The sequence below is a fragment of the Lygodium microphyllum genome, chromosome 9 (genome assembly GCF_053477565.2).
Source record: "Lygodium microphyllum isolate KBCC chromosome 9, Lygodium_microphyllum_v1.1.10, whole genome shotgun sequence".
Lineage (NCBI taxonomy): Eukaryota > Viridiplantae > Streptophyta > Polypodiopsida > Schizaeales > Lygodiaceae > Lygodium > Lygodium microphyllum.
In genome coordinates, this window is record NC_141143.1 from 127,808,807 (window position 1) to 127,832,208 (window position 23,402).

At 45.8% G+C, this 23,402-nt stretch overlaps 1 protein-coding gene across 1 annotated transcript in view; it reads right to left on the reverse strand.

Annotated features, from left to right (window-relative positions):
• The window catches only part of LOC148031570 (uncharacterized), a 150,181-nt gene that overhangs the window by 27,197 nt on the left and 99,582 nt on the right, over positions 1–23,402 (reverse strand). The window contains exons 12-13 of the mRNA XM_087685126.1: positions 14,118–14,226; positions 13,828–14,019 (exon numbers count right to left, since the gene is read on the reverse strand). Coding sequence (XP_087541252.1) covers positions 13,828–14,019; positions 14,118–14,226 — 301 coding nt within the window. The remainder of the gene's footprint in view (positions 1–13,827; positions 14,020–14,117; positions 14,227–23,402) is intronic.

The window sequence follows — 23,402 nt, forward strand, 5'->3', positions numbered from 1 at the left end:
CTCCCACCCAGCCCACTGGGTGTGGGGGCGCTCACCTAATTGTGTCCCTTCCCTGTCTTTGACCTGGAGGTTCCAGATCACCGATTGACGGTCTATTTCCTCTTGGCAGCCCGGGGGGCTCTGGATTAGGGCCTTACGGAGGCCCTGCCACACACGGAGTAGGCTCCGCAGAGGAAAGGTAATCTGGGCTGAAATGAAGATCCATCTCAGGGACGGCCTTCATTCCCCGCCAATTCCCAATATCCTTTTCCCATAAGGAAATTCGTCATTCTAAACTTCCATGCTTGGAAGTTGTTCTTGTCAAGCTTTTCAGTGACAATCTGTGAAAGAGAATCAGATGCCATTACAGAAGACTGCAAAAAATTCTGTCACTGCAAAAACCACAGCTTCACCCTCACAAGGGAAAATCTGCAAAACTGGCGAAAGTGGTATTTGACCACACAGTCACTTCCTAGTGACGATTTTGCATCAACAGGCAACAGGGATGATTCTATAACTCCCAATGTCTCTGTGCACAAGCATACAATGCAATTTCTACAGAAACTTTTCACCGACCTGTAGAATAGTGGCTGCACAGCATAAAACTGGGCCTTGTCCTGAGTGCGTGCAGAAAACTGTTTTACAATCCTGAAGGCCCTCCTGCAGTAAGACCTTCCAGGTTTGCCCACCTGGTGTGAGACCGCGGACAACTAACTTGCCCAAGAGGGCCCTACTCTGATATTCTGGGTCTATGATCCCAAGCCCTCCCTCTGATCGATATCGTATGATGGTCGCCCACGCCACCTTGGCCCTAGAGTCTCTGGAGCCGTCAGACCCTGACCAAAGGAAATTCCGCACCAGGCAGCGAAGCTGCCCTGCGCATGATGAGGAGAAACACCAACATGAGGCGATGTACCAGGCCGTCGCTAGGAGGACCTGGTTAACCACCAGGGCTCGACCGGCTAGTGAGAGGCGAGCCGTGCTCCAGTAGGTCAGTTTTCTCCTAATAGACTCAAGAACAGGAAGAAACGGCTGGGCAGGAGTGATATCAAGTCCCACCTGGAACCCTAGGTATCGGACGGTCTGCCCTCTGCTCACCCATCTAAATCCCAAGTGGACTCCCCACTCCGTGCTGGATTTCGGGTTTGTGAGGAAGTCAACCGACTTTCGCCAGTTGATTTTCGCACCCACTGCAGCACAGAACACCTCAAGAGCCAACCTCATTCTTTCCAGCATCACCTCATCGTCCTCTATGTAGAGTCCTGTGTCATCTGCGTACTCTGAGTCTAGCAACTCAGTCTCCTCTCTCACTAGAAGTCGGAGGCCACGTAGTCCACTCACACGTGACTTGAGGAAGTAGGACATTGCCTCTGCGACAAATAGGAACAGGTATGGGGCCAGGGGGCAACCTTGTCAGACCGATCTCTCCATTCAGATCTCCTCCCCTCGCCTTCCTCCTATGAGAACCCTGCTAGTGGCTGATCTGTACAAGTCGGAGACCCCACGAATCCAAGCGTGGGAAAATCCTAACTTCACCATGGTACCCTCTAGGAAGTCCCAGTCCACCCTGTCGTAGGCTTTCTCGAAGTCCAATAGTAGTACTGCCAGTCTTTGCCCACTATGCTGAGCCCACTCTGTCGCCTCAAAGAATGTAAATACATTGTCTAGGATGCTCCTATCCTGTACAAAGCCTATCTGTGTGTCATGAATGATGTCTGGAAGCACATGGCATAATCGTCTACCAATCATCTTTGCCAGAGCCTTATAGGCCACTGACAATAAGGTGATCGGTCTCCACTGGGATAGCTCCAACCGGTCTCCCCCTTTGGAGAGGAGACTGATAAGGCCTGCCGATAGCCTCCCTGGCATCTGTCCTGAGGAGAATATCTCCTGGAAAGTCCTCAGTAGGGGGTCCTTCACCACCTCCCAGTATGTAGTGAAGAAGGCCTTAGAGAGGCCATCCTCCCCCGAGCATTTTTGCCCATCCTGTGTATGGAAAGCCTTCTCTAGTTCCTTCTCTGTGAAGGGGACTAGGAGGGCATGTCCTATCTCCTCTGTGATGACGAGGGACGGGATGTGATCCCACATCTTGTCTGCATCTCTTTTCTCTGATTAAAGCTGTCTCCTGCTAGAATAGGCGTGTGTAATAGTCGGTGGCAATCTCCATCACCTCATTAGGGCTAGAACGGGTCTTCCCATACTGATCCCTAAGGCTGCATATCTGCTCTCGCGCGGTGCAAGGCTGGTGCACCTGGAAGAACTCCTTACACATCCAGTCTCCCTTCCACGCCCAAAAAGCTGCTGAATTGCGGAAAGAGAACTCCAAGCGCTTGACCTCTAGGCCACCAATGGCTGCACGCGCACGCACCTCCTATGAGTGGAGGATGGGGTCCACTAGTGCCTCCTGCAACAATCTCTGCGTAGCTGCCAGGTCCCGCTGGAGTGCTTTCTCCTTCTCCCAGCACTGCTGCCTAGCCTGTAGGGCTGCCTCTTGGCAAATTCTACTTGACTCGGCTAGGACCTATGTGACCTCCTCTGCTATTCTGTCCCTCCTCTCCCACTCTCTGGTCCAGATCTGTTCTATCTGTCTTGACACCTCCTTCCTCCTATAGATCGAGTCAGGGATCTGATAGGATCGTGTATCTAGGGCAGATGCTGGGGGATCAAGTGCCAGGAGAACCAGGCGGTGATCGGAAAGTGTGGTACCTGCCAACTACTCAATCTGGCCTCCGCGAGAACCTCCCCACTCTCCCACATAAAACCTGTCCAACCACTCCAGCAAGGCTCCGCCTAGTCGCCTGTATCCCCAACAGAAGTCCAACGACCTCTCCCTCTTGTGGAAGGCAGGGTCTTTCCAGGCATCCCGTGCTCTGACTGCAAGCAAAAAGACCTCCCATGCCTCCTGCTCCTCCCCGGCCATGCCATGGTAGTTTCTTCCCCTGCCCTGCTGGTCCTCCAAAGCCTCCAGATTGTTGAAATCTCCTCCAACAATCCAGGAGTCCACCTTAGGGAGTCAATTTACAATTTCCCCCCAAAACCTGCTGCGTGCCCTAACCTCCGTAGGGGCATAGACATTGAGGACTCCAACACACGAGTCCCGCATATCCAGTCTGATCCATAGAGCCCTTCCTGCCACTATCGTCCTCGTGATCTCGTACACAGGTGGTGAGACTCAGACCAATAGATGTGCATATGCCTCCGCTCTTGCCGTGGGCACCTATGGCTTGCTCCCAATAAGTATGCGAGCTGCCTGGCAGTACCTTCCCAACCCGCTGAGCCTGGGCGAGGGTGAGCTTGTGCTCCTGCAGTAGCAAGATGTCTATCCGTCCGGCAAGGGCAAGCTGTAGTTCTTGTCGGACAATCAACTTCCTCGAGCCATGCGCCCCACTGTAGTGGAGATGGTTCACATTCCAGGATGCAAGGTGTAGGCTCATGGGGAAACTTGTGACTGACCGAACAGGCATCTATTCGGCGTGGAAGCTGCAGATGAGGAGGAGAGACTGCGAAGCGTGCAAGTACGTTTTTCCACTGGCCTGGATGGTGAGCTCCAGTCCCCCATGGTGGCCCTCAGCCGGACCATAGGGGTGATAGATGCTCCAGGTGGTACTATCAATGCATCTATTAGCCATGCTGAAAACCGCGACTCTGTACACTGGTAGACGCGGGCCGCCTGTGCCAGGGCCACGCAATCACATCCCTCAGCGCTTCCCATTGTGGGGGGGCTCGAAAGATAATGCTCAAATGCGGGACGTCGGCGCCAGCCCACCAGTTAATGTCCATCATGCAGCCTGGCCACTGTTGTGCAAAACAGTGCTAGTCCTTCATCTCCCATCCACTGGGAGATGTGATCTGCCACCTGACTCTTCAATTTCTCCTCAATCTGTGTAGTCGTCCACTCCTCTGAGAAGGATGACTGGAAGAAGAAAGCGTAGTTTGGTCCATCCAGTGGTGCTAGTAGGTGGACCTTGCCCCTCCTTGACTTATGAACCACGAAGATCCCCACCTCTAGAGATAGTGGGAATTCTCTGCGCTCCACAACTCGCACATAAGACCATGGGCCACTGCGAAAAAACTCTTGTGGCAGTAGCTGTGCCTATCTCGGGAAAGTAAGGCGGGTGACAGGGGCAGATGAGCTAGTGGCTGTGTGGACGGGGGGGGATTGCTGGTGTGCAGAGCTAGGTGTGTGTGGCTCATCTCCTCCTGTGGGAGGAGGGGGAGTGGGTTTAGGGGGGCTCACCTGACCTGGGTGCGGATCAGGGGGAGTGCTCGGTAGGGGGGGGGGATGGGGGTGGATTGGATTGCGCTATGGTAGAGTGGCTAGAGATGCATGGTGGGTGTGGAGAGGGGGTGGTAACCCTAGCAAGGGGGGGCTATGGGCCATGGTCAGTGGAGAGAGGGGGGGGGAATGGGATGTGGGGGGAGGTGGGTGAGGGGCCTGTGGGGGCTCCGGCGAGGCAGTCTGATGTGGGTAAAATGGGGGGGATTGGTCCTGCCAAGTGGGGCGGGCAGGGGGGGGGGGGGGCTGTGGAGTGCTCTGCCGAGAGGGGGGCGCTCGCCCACCATCACCTTGTTGACGAGGTTGGGCCTGAGGGGCTGGCTGCGCCCCCCCTTGCCGTCTCCCTCTCTGTTGCCTCTGGACCCTTGTGAAACCGTCAGCATCCACCTGCAGACCTGTAGGCGGAGCTGCCTTGGCTCCAAACCGTGTGCAAACTGCTGCATGATGTCCAAAGTCGTGGCAGCGCAAGCACTGCCCTGGTTGCCCAGTCACAATGACTTGCTGCCTAAAGGAATGCCCGCCTACCTCAATCTCTAGGAACTGTGGGATATTCTTGACCTCCTTCACTGCCACCCATACCTTTGGAACCCCTGGCGTTGTCACTATATCCGCGAAGGATGCGGGAAGGACAGTGCCGAAGAGCCTCCCAAAGTCTTCCACTAACTGGCGGTACTCAATCGCCAAGCCGGGGAAGAGGAGGGTGACCGGGTGCCGAAGAAACTTGTTGTGGAGTGCAAACGCCTCCATCGTGAAGCCACTGTACCAAGGGACCATGTATATGACCCCCTTCGTGGATGCATACAGTGAATTGGCGAGTAGCTCGCGAGCTGCGTTTGCCAAGCTGAGGCGGACTATGAAGATCCCTTGGCCCAACAAGACCGCCTCCATGATCTGCGCTGAGCCGATGCTCAGCATGGAGTGGAGCCAGTCCCGAAGCTGGGCTCTAGCTGGGAAATGTCCTACTACCTGACCATAGATTGCTGTTTCCATTAGTTCCAGCTCCTTAGCTCGGACAGCTAAGAGCTGCTCCTCAGAGAGGACTACGCACAAGGTGTTCGACTAGGGGGCACTCGGTGAGTATGCCGGCGTCTGACCAAAGGTTTCCATTGCCCGTCTCTACTGGGAGAACCTACCTATTGCGCTGCTATGTTGCTGAATGGAGAGTTGCTGCAGGAGGAGGGAGCAACTGGAGAGGAAGGGACGAAAAAGGGGGGGGGGGGGGTTTTCTACTTTCAATGACGGTGGTGTTGCAGACTGATCGCGGGCCATGCCTCTCATCTAGGCGGCACTCGGGGGGGGGGAGACGGTCAACCCGGGGGACAGCCATGCAGGAGGGGGAATAGGCGGCCGTTACCCACCTTGGGGGCGAGGGGGAATAGGCGGCCGTTACCCACCTTGGGGGCGAGGGGGCGCGAGCCGAACAGAGACAACCACGATCAATCGGGCAGCGTGCAAGGCCGTCGGACAGCAACCACGACCAGTCGGATGGTGCGACCGTCGGACAGTGGGCGAGGCGAAACGCGATCGGACAGGCGACCAATCGGCCGCGCGTGTCAGGCAGGGGGACAGCAGCGTGACATGTAGGTGGAACTTCCACATCCACCTTCAAACATGATATAGTGAGAAGAGTGATAAAGCACCTACAACATGGACAATCGTTGGATCACATAGGTATACAAGGTAAGTAGTTCATTACACACTAGATATTTTGGCTTGTATCCTTGCTTTTATGTTCAACAGGGCTCTAGTGGAAGGCTTCTTAGACAAGCGGACCATACATACCATCGGGCCCATCCACAAGTCTAGCAATCCCCTAGATCCTGGTAACCACAGGACCATCATGGTGAGCCACACATTGGCTAAGATATATGAAGCAGTGATGGAGATGGAGCTAAGTACATATGCAAAGAGAGGGAGATTGAGGACAGCAATTTAGGCTAGATTCAAATGGAGACTCTCTACATTTGACCACATCTTCACCTTGCGAGGCATGATTGAGCAAGTGAAAGTAAGGAAGAAAAGACTCTATTGCTGGTCTGTGGATTTTTGCAAAGCCTTTGATATAGTTCCACGAGATAAACTACTATAGAGGCTGCAAACGCTCCGGATCCCATTGGACATGATAAACTACTATAGAGGTTGCAAACACTCTAGATCCCATTGGACATGATTTGGGGCATCTATGCATTGTATGAGAGGGTAGTAGGTTGACTGAGATGCCCAAGAGGACTTTCCGGCACAGTGTCTAGCAGCATTGGAGTGAAGCAAGGATGTCCCCTCTCCCCTACACTCTTTGGACTCTACATCAATGAGATAGAAGGCCACATCACACGAGGAGGATGTGATGGGTTGGAGATAGTAGGTATATTGGTCTCTATTATGCTTTATGTTAACAATATTGCTCTAGTATGTGAATCACAGGAGGTTCTACAATGACAACTCCATGTCCTTCATGACTGTTGCACACAGATTGACGATTAATCTTGGGAAAACCAGGATCTCAATCTTCCACACATCAGTCCCAATGAGAAGGAGCTCAATCTTCACCCTAGGATTAGGATAGGTAGGTTGTGGACTCATACGACCATGGGTCACATTCACTACATTTGCTAGAGGATTCACCATGGCATGAGTAGACATAAAGATCGACTCACATGAAGATACACAGCATTGGCCATGATGGAGAGAGAGTGCCACCAGGAACATTTTGAGGAGCCTTATACATGGAGGTGGCCATTTAACCCATTGGTCACACCAACCATGATATATGGTGCACTTGTTTGAACCCCTGGCCTGGCTACATACCTATGGACACAGATTGAGAGACCAGAGATCATTATGCTCTCATGAATGATTAGCAGCAAACCATTAGTACCACATGAGATCATTAGAGCTGAGTTAGCAGCACCCCCATGATGATAGACGCCCTTTTTCAGACCATCAACTTCATACAAAAAGCATGTGACATGCACCTAGATAGACTTCCTAGGAGATCCATCGAGGCCTCTAGGAAGCTAGCTCAGGCAAGACATGAGACTTCATGGCATGCAAAAATTGAGCATTGGCTCACAAGATACAGGATCAACATGGACCACCTCCCCCTTTTAGTATGGCTTTGACTCCCCCTTTATACACCTCTCCCAACATTGAGAGGAACTTGGTCATGTGACAATACCTTTTCTAGCAACACATACATCATAGTGAACTTTACTCGGCAGCCCCTTCCTCCGAAGATGTCGTATTACAAAGATCACTTTATGATGACTACAATGGATGGTTTCGTTGAGAAACTTGGATACCTAAATGTATACATGCCACATGAGATGCATGTAGCCTTTGGCTAGCTTAGGGTATCCTCTCATTAGCTTGAGATTGAGATTGGGAGGGCAGCCCACATTCCCAAAACTGAGCGGAATTGCTGACTATGCCATGAGGTGAAGAGCGAGGCACACACATCTGTAGATGCAGAGCCTATAGCACAAATCAAGCTAGATACCCCATGCTATTCAAAGGAGACACTTTGCTCAGACTAGTCACGGAATCCCCCGACCAATGCTGCTTGGGTCAGTTTGTAGTCAAGATTCTGGAGGATTTGCACATCATTAGTGTAGGCAGACACTATACAGAGAGGGGGATGCCAATCAGAGCTTACCAATTTCTTCCATACAGTGACCACACATACAACACCTACACAAAGAGGGTTGACAATCCAAAGAACTAGGAGATCAGAGCAACACACTAACCACAGATACAGGGGTACTAGATGCAGATACTACACTAGAGGGAGATCCACCAGTGACATGAGCAGCACCTACTAGAGCTGAGAACCACTCCAAATGCTACCCTTGTACTATTCATTATATCACATATTCTACCTAACAATCCTGATTGGGTGGAACTAGATATCTGTATATTATTCAGCCATACAGCTAGACATGCACTGCTTCATCCTCCTATTGTATCCTACATGGGCATTATTTGTCTTGTACATCACCTTAGCTTCTTTTCAAGTATATCACTGATCATCCTTTATCACATCACACTTTGATATCCAGGGACAATCAGCATTATACATGGTTTTGTCTCATAGGCCAATTTTGGCCTCAAAAGATGTTTATTTTATGCACACACCCACACACATGTATGTGTGTGTGTGTGTGTGTGTGTGTGTGCGTGCGTGCATGCACGCGTGCCATGGAGTTCCATCCTCCTCAGCTCTATCGCTCCATCCTTTGCAAGATACCCCATCCAATAGTGGTATCTGAGCACGTTCCAGCACTGATTGCTTGCTTGCTGTCCATGGTGGTGCTGTAGCAGCAGCAGCAACACGAGGAGAAGGAGGAGCTGAAGATCTACCTGCTTGCAACCTTCACCTTTGTCCACTTCAACTGCTGGCAACATGTTCAACTGCCACGTCACTTGTTGTCGCTTCCTTGCGCAACCTACTATGCATGTTGACTTGTCGATAGGTCACCTGCCGTTTTAGCCACGTCTACACCCTGCCATCTAGCCCATGACTGTCATCTTCATCTTGCCAATTGGCATGCCTACTGTCTGCATCACATCTTTCGCATGCCACACAACCCATAATGTCTCACCTGCAAGCTACCCTTCATGATGTCACCATTATGGCCATGGTCAACATGTGTCATCCTCATCTCACATCCCACATGCCACCTCATCATTGTTTTGCCTCAATTTACAGCCAAAAAGGATAAGGTTCTTTAAAATCTTAGTAATTAAACTCAAGTTTTTTAAATTCGAGGCAATCCACATGGTCTACACTTTTCCTGGCCTCTCTTTCAATTCTCAACCTGAATTCATAAAATTTCATTAGCAAAATTGGGATTTTTCATGTTGGAGCTCTATGCCATCGAATTGAGATCTTTGACGATTCATTCAAGAACGTCTAGATGCTCGCATTTGACATTGGGCAAGAAATGGCCCACCAAGTGTCAAATGCCTGGTGGCATCATCGCAAGAGATTGACACTGATCACAATGACCTTGACATTGACATTGAGGTGGATTTTTAATCGCATCAAAATTCCTAAAAATTAAAAATAATATCTAAACATTAACACTAAAAATCCATCAAAATTCCTAAAAATTAAAAATGATATCTAAACATTAACACACACAGACATACATATAATGTGATTGGAATTAGACACTGAATATTCTCACGGATGTGCTAAGATCTTTCCATTGCTTGTTAAATGTGTGGGGTTTTCTACTTGGATTTGAATAAAAAACAAGTTGTGTTTCTTTTTTATTCAAATCTCCAAGCAATTACATTTCAAGGGGGTTTGTAACCACTTTCTCCATGACCTTTGAGTTGAGTCCACAAGCTATAACTCGGTATTTGGCCTCTTGTCATATGCTAAGTGTGTCAGAGCCACGTTGGCTTTTGATCAGTCTTTGAGCCATGCACACACACTGTTGAACCATGTCCTACTTAGGGTCCTTGATCTTATGTCATTACCTAGCCCATGTTGCATCCCTCACATTGATATATCTCATCTAGAGAATCTATTATATGGGATTAGACACTACCTCTTCAAGGTAAGACCTTCCCATTTCTTTTTTCTGTGTTTCATGTCATAGATTAAATCACCCATCACAGAAAGCATGGAAGAAATGGGAAGACGGATTTCTTTTTTCTGTGTTTTAATGGAGTTATGGGAACCTCTATACAACTTTTGGTGCACTTCCCACGACTTCTTTCCCTGATGGCTAAGCATGGTAATCATTCCAATAAATGGTTAATGGCTTGGCATGTTAATCATTCCAATGAACAGCTAATCAATACTCCAACTACTGGAAAGAGTGGTGTTACACTGGAGCCCTGAACAGGTTTCCTAACATAGTCATGCTGCATTTCTTCCGAATGCAGTATAAATATAGCAGCAGAAATTTGTTAGCATGGGTGACTTCTGCTAAGGTTTAGCCCTCGTTGTACTGTGCCTTGGCTTCAGCAGGTGCTGGCCAGTATGGTTGTATTATTTTCAAATGCGTTGATCACTTGGACATTGTTCACTGTTCTCACACACACTTCACTCATTTTTTGGGCTTCTGAGTTGTCTATGGATCAACCTTAGCCTCTCTAGCATAGCTCTAGCAGCAGACAAGAGAAGACACTACTCAGCTAACCATGCACAAACAATTGCCCCCTGTAGGTTATTTGATTGGTTTTTGACTTGTCAACGGAAAAATTCAAGACAATTATGCTCTCTCTTTGCAAAATCTATAGAGAACATTTAATAATCAACAGGACAACCAAATTGGCCATTTACATCAGGATTCCAAGAATGGCCAGACTTCAATGACCCATAGGAGGAAAAGGAAAACAAAGTACAAGTTTGACCTTACTTCTAGTCTAAGGTGTGGGTGGTACACATTCCTGCTACCAACATCTGCTAATTGCGCCCCTATCCCCCCCAGACCGCCTTGAGAGGCTTGTACATATGATGTATCTGTGACTTTCATCAGCTCCAGCTTGGTCTGTTGAGCATGAGTACTCTGTTGTAATCAGTTTTTTTTTTGAGTAATATAATCAGCCACATTTTACAGGGAAAAAAAAAACATCTGCTAATTGCTAACACTTGTTATGCTTTACTCTGCCTTTTGACCTGCTTCATACATGATCAGTCAGGATTCAACCTTCTGTTTCCAGGCTTTTCCTACTTTTTGTGCTTCTTCTTCTGCACCTTTACTTCCATTTGTACTGACTGTGATTCAGCCCTACATTTCCAGCCTTTGCCTCTTCTTCAACTTTCTTCTTCTTCTTCATCCTTGACTTGTCGTTTTGGATGCTACCACTATCTTTACTCTACCTTGATTGGACGTCTTCTCTATGTTGCTGACTGCCATGTGTTACATGCAGTCATGTGCAGGCTGTTTTGACTGGTTGCTATACCTGACTTGCCTCAACCTCGCTCAACTGCTTCCAAGAAAGATCCATGTATTCCAACATGGTATCAGAGCCATGGTGAGCATGGCTAAGCTCAGCAAACTCTTCTCTCAGCTCCTCTTTGCCCCTGTCCCCAGTTGATGACTCCATCTCTCACTTCATCTACACTCTCTACCTCTTGGCAGCCATATCCATTTCAACATCAAGCTCATCTTTTACTTTAATCTCTTACTTCCTTCAGCTCAAGCTTGTCAATGCCACTCTAATCTACTATAACACTCAATATCTAGTAACGAAATCACAACAAATCAGCCAAGTAAGTGCTCCAAGTGCTGCAACATTAAGATCTAACACCGAAGGTTCAACTACATAGTATCTAGTGTTATTGAACACTACTACCACTTGTGTTCCTTTGGAAATCATTGTTGATGATAATAGTAAGAGAAAGTCAAGCTTTCAGTTTTCTGGCTAGGGCTGCCACCAATAGAGAGACAATTAGGGTTTTGCTCTATGTGAGAAACAAAGGAAGAATTCTAGGAAACCCTCTTGGGTGAGGTTAGCCCACTTGGGAGCTACCAAAGCCCTATGGTGGTAGCAGAGATTGCATCGGGTGTGCAGGTCGAGATGATGCATGAATTGCTGCTCAGCGCAAAATGCGTCAAATCTGAAGGAAACATCAATGCTAGCCGCTATCGTCAGTTATGTCAGGCTTTGAGGTGTTGAGAGGGTGCGCCTTGATGTGAAAAGAAAGTCTCTAGAAGGATGCAAAGCCTAGAATGACTTGGTTTTCTCACACTACCTCCTCCAAGGTCAGTAGGTATGATAGTCTGTAGTAGGCACACACATGGATAACAAGCAATAATTTATGCAATGCAAGGCAGTGGAGAGCCCAATGCTCTATTATAAAGTGACACAGATCCTTATTGAATCATGAAACACTTATTTAGAAGGATGTTTGATGAGATTGGGCTTGTGGAGGAAGATCTAGGAGCTCAAAGCAGGGTAGCTATAGTCTAGCTATGGCAATCTCACGAAGGTCAAGATGAAGTTGAAGTTGAAAAAATGGAGTCATGAGCTGAATGTAAACTAAACATAGATGACCAAAGGTGAAGAGAGACTAGGGAAACAATGTATGGAGCTCTGTCATACTCAACTGAGCTCTGATACCATGTGAAACTGCATGGATTTAGAGCATGGCTATGGTGGATGGAACCCAAAGACAAATGTTCATGATGACAGATTAGATAGACCAACTATTACTCAAGTGAATCACGTTCCAAGATAGAAGCTTGGACTCATAAACACAATCTTGAATATGACACTGACTATGACTAAAAGGACAAAGTACAGTTGACATCATTTGTCATTTCTCAACAAGTGGCCATTGGTACATTGATTGTTGAATGGCCAGTACTCTGATACCATGAAAGAAAATAGAATGTTGGGACACACTCCCACAACTCAAAAAGATGATGGGAGAAATGAACATGTACAATGATATGTTGACTAACTCAACTAAATAAAGTGTGCGGCTCTGAAGCAGAACCGAAAAATGTAATATATCAACAGGAAAGTTGGGAGGTCACTTGAGCTGGCTGCATCAAATGTGCACAAAAGTCTATAAAATAGTGGGAGTGCCTGAGACAGAACACAGGCATGCCCAAGGGCACTCAACAATCAAAGTGCAGGTGCTAATCCTAGTGGATGACTGCTCGTTTTGTGACTTGATCAGAATCAACGGAACTAAAGATGGTACAGGTGATTTGGAATCCTAGTGGATGACTACTCGTGTTATGAATTGATCAGAATCAACTAAATGAAGGCATGGTCTGATATGTTCCTAGGATGACACCTGTTGTGCTTCCCATAATGCAGACACAATCATCATTAGAAAACATAATTATCTCATGTAAATTCTGGCTCCTGCAACCTAGGCCTAAAGAACTAGAGGGATTCAGTAGATCTGTGATATCTACTGAATACTCTCTTTCTAAGCACCACGTCTATGACAATAAGCACATATGATCAGCATCAATTGAGAGAGTACCAACTAGTTGCACAACCACCAAACAACAGCAAAGAAAAGCTTGTTACTTAAGAGGAGAACTTGTTTCTTATTTGTAATCAGTTTGTCAATGCTATAAAAGATCCATAATCTGACTCGAGTTACAGAAATGAGCTACACATTACAGGTACTTGCAGATTTTATTTTTCTTTGGCTGTTTCTGCCACAATTGTGCATGTAAGCCAGAGCAGTAAGACAATTTGGAATTAGGTGAGCTCTCTCAAACCAAAGCAGTGAGGGCAACAGAATCATTCTCTATCCATTAATTCTTTCAAGTGACTATCGCTGCCACAGTTGTTCATGTAAGCCAGAACAGTAAGACAATTTGCAATTGAATGTCCGAAGCTCTTTCAAACCAAAGCACTATCCTATTGAAACTGATCTATAACAGAATCCTTTTCTATCCATTAATTATTGATGAATTATAATTTACCAAGCTTTCACCAGCCAAAGATGGGAAGTTGAACAAATAACGCAAGATATGAGAGGATCATCAGCTGATGAAACAACTTCTGAGATGTACTTAGAACAAGAAATAGAAACTTTTTTTAAACTCAGAATTGACAACAGTCCAACACAAACTTGTAAGACTCACATCCATCAAAATTAAGTCGAATTGCTCATTGGCAGCCTTATCAATTGCTTCTTCTCCATTTCGAGCCAGTACAGCAGTGTGACCCCATTTTTCAAGGAGTATCACAGCGACACGCTGATTTACAACGTTATCCTCTGCAACCAGAATGTGTAGGCTTCTACTTGGCCTGTCAGATCCTTGTGATACTCTAGCCTGCTACCATGCCAAAATGGAAAACTATTGTTAAGGATTTGTATGTGCAGTTGTGCAGGTCTGACAAGAAGCTACATGTAAACATGCACATTTACCACCTCATAAACTGAATGATTTTGAATGCCAAGTGCTGTTTGCAGAGCCTTAACAAGTAAAGAGCGTTTGACTGGCTTTGGAGTGTGAATTGTGATACCAAGCTCTTTACTCCTGAAAACAAAAACAGAAGCACATAGACACCCAATATGACTCAACAACTCACCATGTAAGTAAAGGGCAACATATTCAAGAAAATAAGTGAAACCAATACCCAATCAAGGTGCATGCATGAGACCAAGATCCAACCATGCACACATGCCCGCCCCCCACCACCGCCCCTCCCCCCCCCCCGCAACACACACACACACACACACGTGTGAAAGGCGGAGAGCAATCCTCATTCAAGTAACTGTAGAGGACACATTCAGTTTCCGGAAGAAATTACTAGTTTCAGACTCCCTCTACTCCCTTGCTATGTAAGGATACTCTGCTTGGCAGTTTCTGCAAGAAATCAGGAGTATCATACAACCTCTATTTTCTTTCTACATTGAGTTTCAGGAAGAAAATGATTAATTTCATGTTCCGGAAGATTTTTTAGTGCACTACATCCATGCATTACTATTTACGTTATTCTATTTTCTTGCGATGTTATAGACCTTTTCTTAGACGAGTTTTAGCTTAAAACTATATTGAATTTGACATGTCTAACACAACTAATCACACAAAGAAAAAGGCACACACACCAGCTACAAACACTAAGCACTAAGTCAACAGACTTGACCTTTTAGTACTCCCCCTCAAGTTTGAGTTCAAACCATGTACACCAAGCACCTAAACAACTTCAACTAATTGTGACCAAGTAAACTCTGAATATAAATAACCACTTCTATTGTGATCACGTAATCCTTGTATTCTGTTAAAATTCTTAGCAATCTTAACATCTTGAAATTTCACAATATTCTTTGTAGCTGTCTTGGTGATACTCTTCTATTGAGAGAATGGTCTTACTGTTATAGCACACACCAAAGTTGACCTTGAGCATGCTTGGGTTGTGGCCTTATGAATGAGGTACTTGGGTCTATTATTCAATAAGTCATTGTGCCTACTGCCTAGCGCATGATTTCTAGGAGCCAGTCTAAGTGATATAAGTTATTGGGAGGGGCGATTATCCTTAGGAAGTGGCACCAGTGCTCTATAAACATCAAGCCATCAAAGTGATCCTTAGCACTGGCACTAGTTCAGTGTGATTTACAACCTGCACAAGTGAACTTTTCTGAACTAGCTTGTCTGGTCGCCTAAATTTCCCAGCTCGATACTTGTAAAAGTGTACATCAATGTAAACAAAGTTAATCATAAGTCACAAAGCTTCATCACTAATTCTCATTGAACAAAAATCACATGACTCAGAACAGCACCATACTTGCTCACATTATGAAAATGTATACTTGTTGTGACTGACATTACCATTTCAGCGATTTTGTTCATGCTTGAATGGCACACGTTGCATTTATGGACACATTGGAGGGGCGTCAAAAGTCCCAATGGATCCATTACCTATCTTGGATCCATAATTTTTTAGAAGTCTTCATTAAACGAATGTTAAGCTAGCCTTTAAGCAAGCTCCCTAATGTGCCCCCTACTATTTCCAAACCCCCCCCAACCCCGCCCCCCCCCCCCCCCAAAAAAAAAAGGCAAAAAAGAGAACATATATCATTAAATACACTTGGTTTACAGTCTTGTCCTCATCTACCCTGTGCATCTCTCTCAACTCTAATCTACACGTACTTCCGCATTACATTGTTTTCACTCAATTTTCTTACTTTCTCTCAGTCTTTTCTTTCTTTCTCATCACCATGACTTCTCATGAAGTCTCTCCTTTTGATACTCCCGCTCCTACCAAACCTCAACACATGGAGGATGCTGTCCAACTTCTCTTGAAACCGAACACACACACTAGCAACATCTTGAAGGATGATCTTCCATGAAACCTTATGGAGATTTGTCACTAGTGCCAATTCTCCAAGCTCAAATCAAAGAAATGAAACAACAATTAGCTAAGATGCACACTCCCCGGCTCAACCCCGTCACGTTGCACACACTACCCCCCGTGCCCCGTCTGATCGTCTCGTCCCGCCGGATTCAGTGCCATCGCCATCGCCATCGCCAGCGCCCCATCGCCATCGCCATCCCCCTCGCCAGGGCCACCCCCCCTCACCATCGCCTACGTCCCATCCACCTCGCCTTTGCCAGGGCCCCATCGCCATCTCCCTGCGCCACCGCCTGCATTTTCCGCGCCGCCTCCCTGCGCCTGCCTTGCCCACCACCCCCCCCCCCCCCCCCCCCCCCCCCTTGCACCTGGCCCACTCGTCCCAGCCCCGTTTTGTCTCCCCTGGCCGCCGCCCCCGCCTATCTTTTCTTCCCTCCACCCCCCTCTTAACAAACATGGATCTTGAACCCAGTTTAGCTATGGAGGCTTGAACTCGTAAGCAAGAGACATGAAGAAGACTGATGATTAGATACAAACTTTTACTCAAGTGAATTAGGTTCCAAGATAGATTAGCTTGGACTCATAAACACAATCTTGAGTGGATAGAGTTACAGACTCTAAGTACAAAGTACAATAGCATTCATAAAAAAGTGAACCAAGTACATGCTTTTATAGCTTTCCAACTTCTCCACTGTCCTCACTATGCATATGGGGTTCAGGATAGCTCTTCTTGAAGCATACATCATTTGTCTATTTCTCAACATCCCCCCCTCAAATGATGAGTCCCTACACTTGCTGGCTTTTGCCCCCCCCACATGATAACATGGCCCGGAAGACTAGCTCATAGGCAGCCTAGTCAAGTTAAAGCTTGAGACTTTACATCTTGGCAAGGGTTTTACAAATCAAATCCACTAAGGGAACAAATTCCTTAAAACAGTTTGTCGTAGTTGTTGATGGTAGCGGAAGTATCTTTTTCTTCTTCTTCATTCATGAATTGATTTTGGTCGTGGTTATTCTGCATCTGCTGTGCTCTTTTCTTGTGGAAGCATTCATTGGCAATAGGGCCAGTTTTACCACAATAATGACATGTCATCCGATTCCTGTTGTCGGTGTTGAATCCTCGACTTCTTTCTTTGGGTCTATTTCATGTACAACTCTTCATCCAGGTCACCATGAAGAAAAGCAATCTTCACATCCATCTAATCCAACTCTAAATCCAAGGATGCGGTGAGAGTAAACAAAAGACGGAGCGTAGTCATCTTCACCGCTAGGGGAAAAACCTCCTGGAAGTCTATGCCTTCCTTCTATTTATAGCCCTTAGCAACCAAACATGCCTTGTACTTGGGCTTCCCATCAATGTATAAGAGGTTTTCCCTTGGGCTAGTTTCTTTTACATCTTTGCTTTTAAACTTGCTTTCTTCATCAAGCAGTGAGTGCTCAATATCTTTGAGTGAGAGACTCGGAACATTACTTAGAGTGGACACAAGGTTCTCATATGGATCCTTGTTTACACTTGCAAGCAGTACGGCTATTGCTTCATCTTCATCAATATTCTTTTTAAGAGATGCAAGCTGAGTTTTTAAACTCTTAAACTTATTAATGTGTATGGTCATAGAAGCACTGTCTTTGATATCCAGTTTATAAAACTGCATGAGAAGTTTTACCTTTGAATTCTTTGCTTGAGTATCAAACATTCTATCAAGTTCCTCCCAGGCGGTTTTAGCATTTCTAATGCCAGATATATGATATAGCACATCATCACTTAATCACCAGGCAATGATGCCTAGTGCCTTATTATTCATCTTTTTCCATTCTTTGGATTTGAACTGGTCTTCTTCAACGAACCCGTCTTCATCATCTTCCTTCTTATTATCTGCATCATCTTCAAACAAGTCCCACAAGTCTTTTCGCATAAGATGGTACATGGTCTTCTCCTTCCAGGCATGGAAGCCTTCACCATTAAACTTTGCTATATGTTCTACTTCAGTCATCTTAGTAGGAGATCTTACCACGAGAACTCTCGGGCAGTGTCTATCCCTTTACAAGAAGATTGAGATTTACAAGTGATTTGATAATTTTAAAAACATTACATAACTTGAGAATGTTCTTCGAAATTGGAATCAAAAGATGAGTTACTCTTGAGTAACTGAAATATTCAAGTGCCAAGAAGCACTATTTGAGTATCAATAGATACTATATCTTTGAAGATCTTGATATTTTGCTCGATGTTGCTAGGTAATCTTTGAACTTCCCTAGATCCTTCTAGATCTGTAGTAGGCTTCAGAGATAATTTCAGAGTGATCAAGGTCACTATTGATGATGCCAATAAGAAAAGATAAGGTTGCCAAGCTTTCTAAGTTCTTGGCTATGGCTTCCACTGTTTAGGGTTTCAGACAGCCCTGGTTTTTTTGTTGTGGTAGGAGCTTGGTGCAGCCATTCGAGCCGAAAATTGGACGGGGGATAGCCTATAGTATAGGCTTTAAATGCCCCATACAAGCAGGGCGAATCGCAGCCTCCAGACGTCGTGCAGACTGTACGCCTGCCATAGGGTGCAGCAGAGATAGAGATGGTCGATTTTTGTAATGCTGGGCTCTGCGATGGATAATGTCGCGCTTTGATGTGATAGGGAGCTGCGTTGGGAGCAGAGGAAGAGCTTCTTAGCAGACACCTTAAGCTGAAATTGTCTGTATTTAATGAGATCTGAGAGCTCCACTGAAGATAGGTACAATCTGGCTATGGTGGCCAAGAAGAAGTGTGTGAAAATAAAGTAGGAGATGATCTCAACCAGTTGTCCTGAGCTGGAGTTGAGCTATGATAAGCTGGAGAAGTAGGAGAAAGGGCTAAACTGAGCTCACCATGGCTCTGATACCATGTTAACAAACATGGATCTTGAACCCAGTTTAGCTATGGAGGCTTGAACTCGTAAGCAAGAGACATGAAGAAGACTGATGATTAGATACAAACTTTTACTCAAGTGAATTAGGTTCCAAGATAGATTAGCTTGGACTCATAAACACAATCTTGAGTGGATAGAGTTACAGACTCTAAGTACAAAGTACAATAGCATTCATAAAAAAAGAGAACCAAGTACATGCTTTTATAGCTTTCCAACTTCTCCACTGTCCTCACTATGCATATGGGATTCAGGATAGCTCTTCTTGAAGCATACATCATTTGTCTATTTCTCAACACCCCCCGCCCCTCGCGCGCTACCTTGCCTAGAGGCCTGGCCCTTTGTCAGACTGTCACACCACCGCCATCGAAAAAAGAAATCCCCCCCCCCCTTTCAGTTGCTCCCTCCCCCTACAGCAACTCCCCCTCCAGTAGCACAGTAGCGTGATAGGTAGGTTCTCCTAGAAGGGACGCGCAATGGAAACCTATGGTCAGATGCCGGCACACTCAGTGACGAGTGCCTCCCCAGTCAAACACCTTGCGCGTAGTCCTCTCTGAGGAGCAGCTCTTAGCCATCCGAGCTAAGGAGCTGGAGTTAATGGAAACAGGGATTTACGGTCAGGTAGTAGGACATTTTGCAGCCAGGGCCCAGCTTCGGGACTGGCTTCACTCCACGCTGCGCATTGGCACAACGCAAATCGTGGAGGCGTTCCTGCTGGCCCAAGGGATCTTCATGGTCCGGCTCAGCTCAGTAGACGCAGCTCGCGAGCAACCCTTCTGAAAAAACTACCAATCATGTTGCGTTTCTATCTGAGGGAGAAAGTTGCTGCAGGAGAGGGAGCAACTAGAGGGTGGGTGGGAACAATGGCGAGGGGGGGCAGGCTGCTGCTTTTGTCGTTGGAATGGGGGGGTGGGGGGGGGGGGGGGGTTTGGATACCGCGGACGGGACCGCAATTGCAGACGAAGGCATGCACCGGGGGGGCGCAGCAGGGCGGGTGGGGGTGGGGATAGTGGGGCACTGTCATGAGTAGAGGGGAAAGGCGGATAGGCAGGGCGTCGGGCTATCGCGAGCCATCAGGACGTTGGGGGAGGGGGGGGGGGGAGGCAAGCTGACATAGTAGCGTGAACGATCTGGCGGGAGCGATTAGATGTGACGGAGGGGAGCTTGCGACGTGACGGGTGTGAGCTGCATTGTTGCAAGGGGTCTTGAGATAAGTAAAGTTAGAGGCAAAGATTTCATGTGCTTCTTTTCTTGGTGTAGCTTTAGCATTGTTTCACCTATGAAAGAATGCAATTGGATGGAAGAAAACGACCTGGGAGATTATCCTCGGTACTGCACTTTACCTTAATGCATTTCAGTTAGAGTTGATTTTGGACTAGGCTCTTTCGGATTCAACACAGCATAGAAAATCCATATTATTTTGCCTAATGCTCAACAGGGAGGTAACACCTCCCCTTCCCTAGAGATAGATGGCTTGGTTATGTAGTGGATCTCAGACATACTTGGTTTGTATCCAAGGTAATATATGCTGATAGTATTTCTGCCATTGGGATCACTATTTAGTATACTAGTCACTGTGAGTCGGTATGGATATGGTATGGTTTGCACCTAGGCTCTAAAACTATACATTTGCAAGGTTATTGACATGTATGGAAAACATGAAATAGACATTTTAATGTGATATACATTCGAAAGGCATGTGTGAAATAAATGAATGGTATGCAATGTATATTTACACTTGATACAAAAGAAGTACAATTGCATAAGTTACATGCAGTTTGCATCTAATGTATGCTTTACATGACTATCATGTGGTCCATCATTACTATGAGGTGTTGGTTATGCTCAATTTATACATAACAATGAATTAGTGGTCAGAATAGTCTTGGGTTTTAGCATGTGGATGCATCCCTTATGGTTCTAACGGTGATTATGATTCATATTTGTGGATTGTATCTCATTTAACTCATTGGAATTTCTGGACCTCCATCATCCACTCCCTCCGCGGCCAATGGAATCAAGTGCAGGGCTCGTCAAGAGCTCCGTGGTCACTTCATGCGTACTTGGGGCGGCTAGGGTCTGTTCTTCATGATGATGCCGTTATCTCCAACATAAGCGTCATCATCTTGATCACCTCATGGATGCCATTAGAAAACCAAAAAGGACACAAAGCCAGCTCAATGACGCAACCAAAAAAACCAACACTAAATCAGCGTAAAGAAAGGTCAAGACTGATCACGATCAGGATTGGCCCACGGCCTCACAAAGATCATCAAGAGAGAAGAGAGTTGGAAGGCTATATAACGTGAAGGGTAATGGTCTTCTTGGTCTGTCAAAAGGAGAGGGTTCTAGACAAGCTTAAAAGAGAGAAGAAAGTAAGAAGATGATTTTGGGGGGAAGAGAGAGAGAGGGGGGAGGGGGGCGCGTAGTTAGGGACTTCTGCATAGCTCAAGGATCTCGAGGACTATATTCTAGCTTATACTCACCATTGTGGAGATCCCCTACCCCATTTGAATTACTTCACCATTCTTTTCACCCCGTTCGCCTATCCCCACGTAACTTACCTCCACCATCCCTCTCCATTTCCTATCATCGTCACCTTGCTCTAATCATATTCCCTATCCATGGAATACATCTCAAACCCTTCGAAGATTCCGCCATAACCATATTACTAAACCCACCCCTCTAAACCCAATTTCTCGCTCTCTTAAACCTCGCTTACACTTCCTTCATACTTCTCCCTGCTTCTACAACTCTAGTTCTAAGTTCAAGTCTGCAAAGAAGGAGGAATCAAGAAAGTGCTGAAAAGGATTGCTCCTAAATGAAGAAATTTGAGAGTTGGATGCGAGGTAGGACGCGCAAGTGATGCCCCCCAGTCCACAACCTGATGTACACGTTATTCTTTTATTTTTCATAGTAATCTTGTTAATAAAAATATGATTAGAAGAATAATTTCGTTAAGTAATGTAAGCTACTAGGCGGTCCGGGATTTGTGTGGATACCTAGAACGCCGAGTAGAAGGACACACACTAGGAGGGAATTCAACTGGAATTATCCTCTCATGATGGCATCTAGTTCACAAATCTAGTCTTGAAATAAATCATATACTTTCTTACTAGGAAGAAAGAATGAGTTTAGATAATTCATTTGTTTCCTTGGTAGTGATGGGCTAATAGAAAATTTAATTTATAATCCAACCACCTCCGAAAGGAAGTAAAGAATATATTAACCCAACGTTACTAGGATCAATACTAATAAGTACCATGCTAGAGATAAAAACATAAGGGTTAATACATTAGAAATAAGCATTGATACTCAAACCAAGGTATCACTGTTCCTAGATGAGGCTAACTCAATTAAGAAAACCTAAAATTCATGATACGAGACTATGGAGACTATGATTGTAAACTCCAGTCCTATACAAACACTTATGCACAAGAGCATTTTCTTGTTGCATCAAATAACTGTTTGAACAAATGCTTGTGACTTTCTAAAAAAGGGAATACTTAAATATAGGTTAAATCTATAATTGAGCGCGCTATGCCTCCCCCAAGGATGGTTGTGTTAGGTCTAGACCAAGGGAGTTGGAACTACTACTTCGAATTGCTAGGAACCGCATCAAAGACGCAAGAGGCTTTAGCCTATCCCCTGCGAGCTTGGGTGGATCTCCCAAGGATGGTTGTGTTAGGTCTAGACCAAGGGAGTTGGAACTACTACTTCGAATTGCTAGGACCCACATCAAAGACGCAAAAGCCTATCCCCTACGAGCTTGGGTGGATCTCCCCAAAGGCCCTAATGGTAGTTGCAAGTGGACTTGGCACTTCATTTTTTTGCCCTTCGGATGGAGTCTGGACACGGACTAAAGCGATTAATGAAATAAAAATTAAATAAATATATTTTCTTTTTGGAAAGATTGTTTTCCTTTGTATTCTTCTATGTGTCTCATTTACGTGAATGAATATCATTTTAAAGGGCTAACTTGGGAAGTTGGTTATTGTATATCAAATTAAATAATGCTAGAAATAATTAGCAAACTAAAGAAAACCCTAGAGGGAAGTGGGTCACTAAATCCCCAACAAGTCTTACCAAAGGCAAGTGCAACTAGCCTTCCTTCTCGGATAGGGTGGTTTAACCTGATTAAGCATTAATTACAACAATCAGTAAATGAACATAAACTGAAATGCTCACTTTACCTTCATAAACTTGGATAGTGGACACCCTGTTGGCCCTAAAACTGGCGCCCCTTTTTGTATTTCTTTAATTTCAATTGCTAATGGATAAATTACAAGCCAAGATTTCCCGATCTTCTTGGCTGATTCAAAAGCCCCTTGCTGTTCCAATAATCAGCAAAGCATTAGGGCAAATTGCCCCTTGATTTTCACCCAGGACTTGCTCTAATGGAACCCCAACTAGTCAAATGCTGCCCCAAATTCACAATAGATGGGCTGGCATCTGAAATCCTCACAA